This window comes from Ochlerotatus camptorhynchus, unplaced genomic scaffold (genome assembly GCF_037179485.1).
Source record: "Ochlerotatus camptorhynchus isolate MF236.1 unplaced genomic scaffold, CSIRO-AGI_Acam_v1.1 ptg000094l, whole genome shotgun sequence".
In the NCBI taxonomy this organism is placed as follows: Eukaryota; Metazoa; Arthropoda; class Insecta; order Diptera; family Culicidae; genus Ochlerotatus; species Ochlerotatus camptorhynchus.
In genome coordinates, this window is record NW_027040584.1 from 2,125,088 (window position 1) to 2,134,662 (window position 9,575).

The following is a 9,575-nucleotide window of genomic DNA, read 5'->3' on the forward strand; positions in this document are numbered from 1 at the left end:
TGAAGTCAGCTGTCGAAGAAAAACAATGCTCAACATCAGAATCGCTACGAGCAAAACAAAACCCGAACGAAACCATCAAAATATCACCTCCTAACCCTAATTGAACATTTCCTAGCACTCAGCACTTTCTTCCTCAACACCCATCATTTTCTGGCTAATCTTACCACCAGGAAATGAGCATTCGAAATTCCGAAAAATTCCCACCTGCTCTGCTGCTCCGGATTCGAGTGCCCTCGCAGAGGCAGCTTCCAACTTGGCTCGCGTGCACAGGCAGCATCAATTTGCACCGGTCGATTACGAGCTGCAAATTAATGTTCCAAAGCCAACTCACGAAAACACGAAACCACCCCAGCCTAGGCTCTTATCGCTACGGTAGCTGTTACATTTGTAATTGCGAAGATCCTCCACCAAATCATGTGAAAAATTGCTTTCGGTTTTGTTTACAACCCGTCCCTCGCACTCGTCCCTCTCCGGCTGCCTCCGCTGTCTGTGCTTTGCATTTCACCCGAAAATTCCGCAAAAACGCACGCCCCGATGGGTGGAAACACCACCCAAACAAAAACAGAGATAATAACAGACATGGAAAACAGGTGAAAAGTCGGCAAGCGAGAGAAGGAAAGCAGCGCGAAGAAGGAAGTAAACATCATTTAATAAATTAATTTTGCGCCTTATTTATCAAACAAATTACTTTTTTTTTCTTTTTCTAGCGCTCCGGATCGGAGTTGATTTGTCTGGTCCGGGCTGCGTCGTTGCTTTGATTTAAAGAGGAAAAAAAAAAACAATCGGATTTCGGACTTTTTCACATTAATTTTCCCTCTCTACTGGCGCTGCACCCAAAAATTGGCCTTAATTTAATGAAACACACAGAAAACACCGTATAATGGGAGGGAAAACTTGATCAAATCGAATGGGGAAAAATTAGTAGTTGATCTGATAACGGCTGTGCGGAAGGTGGAATATTCGGCTCAAATGGATGAATTATGGGGAATTGGAGTTTGCGGCAAACAATCAATGGCCGAACAAAAACAAACGGGTTTTTTTTTAAAACTGGTAACAGTGGTTTACGCGTATAACAAAACCGTCCAGGAGGGATTTTTTGGATTGAAGTGTAGCATAAGTAACGTAGATTAATAAATCAAATGAATGTTCGTGCATTGTGGCTCTCTTGCCGTGCGTATCTATTTTGCCTTTTGCTGAAGGAAGTGTTACTGCTATCTAATGCTAAAACAAATTTAAACAGCTCTTCTCAGTGCTAAATTTTTATTTAAGTTCTTTTAAAATATTAGCGAATATTTTCTATTTATTTTTTTTAACAATTTTGATGTTGGTTATTAGAACTGATGTCCAATCCGATTTTTTATTATTATTTTAATTATTTTGTCCAGTCGTTCTTTTGTCCGTCTATGATCAATTCGACCTTTTATCCCTCTAATTTCAATTCAACCAAACGCCAACCAAAGTTCAATTTGTCCTATTGTCCCTTCGATCTTTTGTTCCACTAAGTTCAATTCGACCTTCTGTCAATTGGACCTTTTGTCCCTCTAAGTTCATCTTCCTATTTCCCGCTAAGACCTTTTGTCCTTCGACCTTTTTTTCATCGATCTTTTTTCAACCAATTAATTTCCTTAAACTTTGCTGTTCACAGTTTTTCAATCATACGCATGAGTTAAGATATAATTAATCATGAGTAAGAGACGGTATGGAAAAAGTGCCTTTTTCTGTTTGGCCCCATATACGGCTAACTAGTTTAGCTAATTACAATTACAATTACAATTACAATTACAATTACAATAATTAGCAGGTAAACTTCGATATAACATACATTTTGATTTCACGAATGTATGTTATATCGAATTGTATCTTATATCGAAGCATGATTTTTAAATTAGGAAACACATTTCATTTTGCATTATTTTGATAAATTATAAGAAAATATACCATTGTGTTTATTCCGCTTCTCGCGTGACGCGTACCGAGTCGACTCGTTTATGTCACCCAATTCCCGTTCTCGAATAGAGTGACAACTGTCGATACGAATGAACTCCGATGAACTTTCGGTGTATTTCCATAGTCGATGTATATCGACAAAACTCGGATCGGAATGACGTTTTCATGCGAGTGTTGTCGATACGTCAGAAGCAATCGAGAAGGTTTGAAAATCGAGAAAATGGAAGTGAAGCGGTAAGTTTTATTTTGTATGCTTTTGAAAATACTTTTTTATCATATAATTATATTATTGCAGAATCCGTGTGACAAACCAAAAGCAGTTTGCTTTCCTGGTTGATCGGATGGAAGCACACCCAGAGGGCAAAAATTTTGCGAGGCAGATGCAATGGACCGGCAAAAGTACCACGCACTCTGGACGGATTTTTCAGGTAGACTTAACAGTCTAGGTCCCCCGACTCGGGATGTAAAGGGCTGGCAAAAGGTAAGTTATTAAATTTATGTTCATGCCGTTTTAATAGAAAACATTTTACCGTTATGTGCATGAGGAATTTTCTGCTCTCTGTTTCTCAAATGTAAGCTGGTATAAGGTACCCCCGAGGAGCGGATTGGTCACGTATTTTCGATGCAGCAAAACACATTACAAGCGCATATTCTTAGCACAAAAAAAGTGTTAAAAATAACTGATTCCATTTGAATTAAAGTTATGTTTACCCTTCGCTACAAATCGCTTAAAAACCCGACTTTTGATCCGAGGCCCACAGGGCCAAGTGACATACCATTCTACTCAGCTCGACGAGATCGGAACATGTGTGTGTGTGTTTTTTTGGCAAGGAAGAAACCTTTCAAAATGCCACTATGCCACCACTTGACGACCGGGCGCACGGTCACGGTGACACTGTGTGTGGGATTCTTACCGCACTAAAACCTCCTTGGACACCTTGCCCTTTTCCCCCGATACCACTTGTCGTATTACTTCGTAAGGTTCAAATCTCACCATATGTGGATAAATTCAGGTTTTTAGTTTTAATTAAGCAATATGCTTGAGTGTTTATGTCAGATTATCATTCATCGATAAAATTAATAAATGGTTTTAAATGGAGACAAACACACTCATTTGCTTTAACAATTTTTTTATCCATGTTATTGTTTTAAAGGATCTATAAAATTATTTTAACGCTATTGAATATTTCCGGAATTGGTACACAGGTTCCGGAGATACGGCCTGAACATGTTACGGAGGAAAACTCATATGGAAATTCAATTCTGCTCACAACACTCTTTTTGACGTTCTTATATTCACCACCAGAGGTTGAATCGATCGCTTAGTTTCTATCAAAAAGGCGTACAAAGCATCCCTAATAAAAATTGTATTGCTTAACGACGTGTTGTGGGTATCATCCAAACAATTTGTGGAATAGTTCAATGATTTGGGTTATCGTTCGTTTATGGTTATTTTTTATTAGGGATATTCTGTTTAGAATACCCGCATGTGTTTGCCTTCTGCTGCGTGCACTCCGAATCCCATACGCTGTTACTTTTCCACTTGATAACCTAGACTTCACCGTCAGGGTTTACTTATAAATGGGAATGTGGGTTTCGTGTCCTTTGGCCACCGACAAACCGATATGACACTTAATTCTGACTTATGCCCGAAAATCGTAAACGGCCGATTTAAATGTGCAGTGATCCGAGCGGGTTCATTGCTTAGCTAAATATTTCCCACGAACACGGAGTTTTTGCTATGATCATTCATGTCGGTTTGTCGGTGCTTTAACCTCGCAAAACTTGCTTTTAATCTTTCTGTATTATTCATTTTTTAGTATGTTTTCTGTCTTTGCAGGTTTGGACAGATTATAAAAACACAATCAAACAAAAGTTATCGTACAACAATCGCGAGACTATAGCTACCGGTGGTGGGCCGAACACAATGAAGGTGTTATCACCAACTGAGGATGCAGTTGTTAAACTGCTGTCCCTGGACAAAACGGTAAATAATTCCGGTATGTATATGCAATCTAAATTAGTTTGGATATGTACAATACATTCATTTATAGGTTCTAGATTTGGTCTGCCTGTGACTGTTACATCACCACTAAGTCCTGAACCGGGTCCCAGTCAACCACGTAATATTCTGTCGTCACCGGGACCGCCACTTCTCTCCAGTACAATGGAAGCTTACGCCAACCCGACTGAAGTAGATGACCCAGTTGACGAGGTAGTAGAAGATATTGAGAACAACAATAACAACAGCAGCTCTCGTACCGCGCAACGCAAACGACGGCATCCGGATAGCAAGGATTTGCGGTATAACTTGCTGGAACAACAAACGGAATATTTAAAAAAGATCGTCGAGAATACCGGAGAATGCGCACGGTACTCCCGAAAAGTCTTTAAACTACGAGAGGAAGAAGCGAAACAACGACGTGAATATATGCTACAAAAAACAAAAGATAGACAAGCAGAATTGGAGTTCAAAATTGAATTGTTGAAGTACAAAAAGGAAAAACTTGAAATTTTGAAATACAAAGAGTGTCAGGAATAGAAATATGACTCAATATCGAAACAAACCCACTTTTTAAATAAAAATAAATAAATAATTTGAACAACCTACTTGCTTAAATAACTAGTCCGCTTTTAGAGAAAGAAGGTTTTTTGAGCAATATTTCCGTCTTGTTTATTTGGTCAAATTCCGATTAACTTGCTTCGTTTCGTTATTCGGTGGACATGAGTCTCTGAGTCTTCAGCTCAGTGGTTGAGGAGATATGCCATTTAGAAACATGACCTCACAATCTGTGTGTCTGTGGGTGTTTGGATCCGAGTCCGAGATCCCAGCGGCCGTCGGGGTGGGTGTCCGTGGGTTCCAGTACAGTAAAACCGGTTATATTAGCGTCGTTTTATCGTTTCTGACACTGGCCTCATACCGGCTTCTTTCTACGTTTGGTGTTGGAGGATGATCTGTTTTTCTGTCGACGTCGGTGGGGGTGAGGATGATATGGGGATCGACATCAGAAACGACGGAGTGACATTGATATTGTGGGGTTTCAAAATGAACACCATTGTCATGTACACAATTCTTTGCTTCACCGATAACCATTGCAAAGCGCCCAGCATCAAAGTTGAGAAAGTGAATCATATTACAACCGCATTATTTTATTCTGCAAACGCTGTAATCTCCGAGGGGGCGACACATCTAAATCTCAAGTTTAGATGCTCAAAAAATCTCACACTAGCGAATCAATCTTCGAAAAATCTTCTTTCATTTGTCGCATCAACTTGCATCGCTCATCATCTTTTTGTAAGAAATCTTCAGAATCGTCATCAATCTTCTTTCTATCTACTCAGTGTGCGCGCAGCTAGCCACAGCAAAACACAATCTTTATTGCATTGTAGATAGAGTCGTCCCCCTCGAGATTAGGGGAGATGATTGATTTGTATATCTGTATTTTACTACTTTTTTGTTTCTTTATTTAAGAGATTTTCATATTTTACTACTAATGGTCAAATCATTTTTCAGATGACATAGAATTCCATATCTTTAGCAATTTTTTTGATGACATTGCGTTGAACTTAAGTTTGTCTAGTTGAAGATGCTAATTTCCAAACCTACGACTGGATGCCTTCCTTCAAATAACAACTGAAGTGCGTTAAAAATCGGTAAAACTGTTTCAAACACATCGTTGGTACTTGAGCGGTCGGCGTTCATCTCTTTGTGCCAGTGGTGGCAGAGGAGGGACACACCCCTCACCATCCCTCTTCAAAGGGGAGTTTGGTAAAGAGAGATGAAAAATCCGATTTGTACCTTCCTTAAAAGTTGTCCTAGCTCGCTATCTACTATTTATATGCAATTTTCACACTGCCGTATTCTAAAGGAACTATCAATTCTATACTACTAATATATACTATACTATATACTAAGTACCAGAGCGAAGTGACGAACCAGCCAGTGGCTGAAAGTCACTCTAATAAAGAAAAAAAAAGTACCAGAGCTGAGCCAAAAACTTGATTGATCCACGAACCCCTCATTTTATCTGTCAAACTTTCATAGCGAATCAAAATAAACATAATGTAGTACGTTAATCGATTTGCTTGAGACCAATAGGCTAGTCAAGTAGTGAGCCAATTTAAAATCGTTAGTTTCCATCGGTTGGTGTAATTGTGCTGAAAAATACGCGTATATTCATCTACTGATTGTTTTGAATTAAAAACAAAACAGCTTAACGCTTCAAATTATTATAGGATTCAAATACCTTTCGTTTGGCGACTCAAATATGGTTTAGGAGATATGCTGTTTTGTACGAATAATCCGATTTTTTCTGATCTTGTTTTATCTCCGGATCCTGTAAATGTTATTATTGTGGTCGAATAAACAGTCAACATAACACAAATTGTAACAAAATAATACTCCTTCGATATCACAAATATGACTGATTTAGTTATCATTGAAAACATCTTGATAACATATCCTGTGATCTATGCATTTTTTGTTCAACAAATTTCAAGTTATTTTATATAGGGGAAATGTCTCTAATGTTGGCCTATGGATCTAAGATTGGGCCCGTCGCTAAAAATCTGCTATTTATTAATTTTATCTAGATGAACGCGTTATTGGGACGTTACTAATGGATATTTTTGGTTGCTATTAAAAATTTAGTCGATTGCTGAATTTATGTATGGGCCCAAATTAGGGACACTTAGGCCGACATTACCTGCATTTCCCCTATTTGGTATGAAAGCCTTACGCTGATAACTGAAATGTGACTGGCAGTATTTTTTTTTCTTACTATACGCATAATATTTAAAGTTTTGAACTAACCTTACATCAATTCATATTTTTTCATGATATCAACTGATAACAAAATTATTCAAGGGTGATAACAATATTAGTTATACGATAACAACTGAAAACAAAATGATATCTGGAATAACAAAACTTGTTTTCTAGATGACATCACGTTGTTGTTTTACTTTGCTCGGGAGATTCGCCTACGCATTGCGTGGGTTCAACGGCAAGAGGGGAGACTTTGGCTGCGATTTAAAATACGCTGACTTAAATTCCCGCTGGGAAGAGATCGTCGGTGAATATTTCAGATGGTGGTGGCGTAGAAGAACAATGGACGGCCATCAAGAATGCCATTATGAAAACAAGCGAAAATATTATGGATGAGCTGCAAACTTAGATGAAAAAGTTAATCATTGATAAAACCTATTAATGAACTAGCCTCCGGCTAAAAATCACGATCATAAAAAAAACATTGATAAAACCTGGAGGAAGGTCAAGGGACGAAGATTGAAAATCCGCGAGACAGCGGAATAGGAGCCGAGAAGTCAAGATCGAGACCGTTCAACGGTATTCGACTCTCGAAAGGGAAGCTAACCGTTGCTGTAGACGGGATAAGTTAGCGTGGGTGAATTCCCTGACTGATGCAGGGAATCAAGCCGCAGAAACCAACGATATCCGTCTCAGCAACGATATCTCATGATGCCTGAGCGGGGTAAGGATGAACCCAAGGATGCCTGTGAATGACACGAAAAATAAAAAAAATCTCAGATGAAACTCCTTAAATTAACCTGGAGTATTTTTGAAGTCCATATTGTCTTCTTTCTTGTTTATGATTCCAAAAATGTGGGCTTTTATACTAACTATTTTTCAACATTTATATTTCCTTCATGTAGTATTCAAGCGATAGAGTACATTATTTGCTGTCTTATTTCGTTTGCTGATGCATCATTTTCATCATCATGTGCATTATCTTCAATTTGATGAATATCAATCAACTCGTCAAAGTTATCATCGGGAAGATTAAATTGTTTTCTCAAATTGTGCAAAGCACAGCATACATTAACAATTTTTGCAGCTTTTTCTGGTTTGTAGTGCAGCTGACGAGCTCCTAAGATGCACCTAAACACATTCTTCATTACTCCTATAGTTCTCTCAATTAGCATCCTTGTTTTAGAGTGAATTTCGTTGAATTTAGTCTGCCTTGCATCGCCAGAACTACGGAATGGTGTAATCAAATAAGGTTTTAAAGGGTATCCTGCATCTCCTGAAACCAAATACAAAAAGCCAAGTTTAGTTTTATTTAGCTTGACACACACAATTACCGAAGCTTACCCAAAAGCCAAGTATTTCTTTCTCCATTCTGGTATTGCTGACTCAACTCAAAATCTAATGGATTATTATTCCAAATAAACGAGTCGTGATTGGCACCGGGACTGTTTGCATCCACGTAACGGATCATCTGTTTATGATCGCAGACCTGAAATCATGATACATTAGTAGTTCAAGTTTTTTCAGCAATTAAACATTCATACAAGCATAACGTTCAAACTATGAAAGCCTTTTCTGTTGTAATATAGGTGCTGAATATCACCAACAGGCTTAACAATCCTGACATGCGTACCATCCACGCAACCTATTACGCTGGGAAATCCAGATTTTTCGTAAAAGCTGTGCTTGATTTCACGCTTTTCGACTTCTGAAACAGGGAATTTTATTGCTGCTGGACAAATTTCTGCTTCGAACACATCGATAACAGCGGATAATGCCTTCGATAGTGTGGGTTGTGCCATTCCAGCAAAGAAATCGTTGCCAACACCTTTCTGATAGCTCCCTTCAGCGAAGAATCTCAACGCAGCTGAGAGCTTTAAGATCGGCTGCACAGATGAAGATTTGGTTCCTCCTAATTTGCCATCCACAATATTCAATAAACAGCTGAAAAGCTCTTTCGATACACGAAAGTAATTTAAAAATCTATAATCGAAAATAGTTTTAAGCATTAAGATATCTATAGATTTCAGCAAGTACTCACAAATTTGATGGCATATCCAAGGGATTACTCAAATCCCTCAATCTGCTACGCTCAATTCGCACCATTTCAAAATGTAAATCCTCGATTTCATCCTCCTCATCACTAAACCAAAACTCATAACTACTCATTGTGAAAACCAAAAAACAGAAAACTCACAACTATTAGAAAAAAAAAATCCACGAAACACCGGGTTTGACCACGATTGGTAGATTCACAAAAAAAAACGGATCCTTGAATTAACAACAACAAACCTCCACCTCTCTCAAACAAGGACCAAATTACATAACCGGTCGTGCTATCGAAATGGCAAAGAAAGTTACTTAGAACCTTAAGTTATAATTCCCAAATGATAGAAAAACGTATGCTCTATTGTTTTTATCCGTATCTATGATTTTATTTATTGAAAAAAACTGATATTTATTCCAAAATCAAATTACTGTTTTGTTAGAAAATACTGCATACGCCCTTATCATAGCTTGAGCGATGAACTTTTTCAGTTTGACGTTTCTATAAATGAACAGCACTTCGCTGTCGATTCATCCTTCCTCTCGATGCAAAATGAACAACTCGCGTCGTGCGAGTCGACATTCGGAATAGAGTGAGAATTGTCACGCGAGAAGGAAACTAGAATGGTCATCTCGACTCGCGCGAGAAGTGGAATAAACACGCATATTTTGGTAATATTCTTCACCTAGAAGTGCAAAACAGCCTTTCTTAAAAAAATTCATATTTTTCTTGAACAAAACGAAACCCCGTCGGAGATAAGCTGCAGTAGAGTCTCCTGTAGGAACAACAGCTTCGTTTTTTCAGTTCACAATA

At 38.3% G+C, this 9,575-nt stretch overlaps 1 protein-coding gene and 1 pseudogene across 1 annotated transcript; one reads left to right on the top strand and one right to left on the bottom strand.

Moving 5' to 3' along the window:
- The first annotated feature begins 2,167 nt into the window (after positions 1-2,167).
- Positions 2,168-4,489, top strand: LOC135698689 (uncharacterized; annotated as a pseudogene).
- A 3,043-nt stretch (positions 4,490-7,532) lies between these two features.
- On the bottom strand, positions 7,533-8,884 carry LOC135698690 (putative nuclease HARBI1). The gene is made up of 4 exons (XM_065218769.1): positions 8,757-8,884; positions 8,260-8,698; positions 8,060-8,204; positions 7,533-7,991 (listed from the first exon to the last, which is right to left on the bottom strand). Exons 1-4 carry the CDS (start codon positions 8,882-8,884, stop codon positions 7,624-7,626), a joined length of 1,080 nt encoding a protein of 359 aa, XP_065074841.1. The 3' UTR covers positions 7,533-7,623.
- Positions 8,885-9,575: the final 691 nt, after the last annotated feature.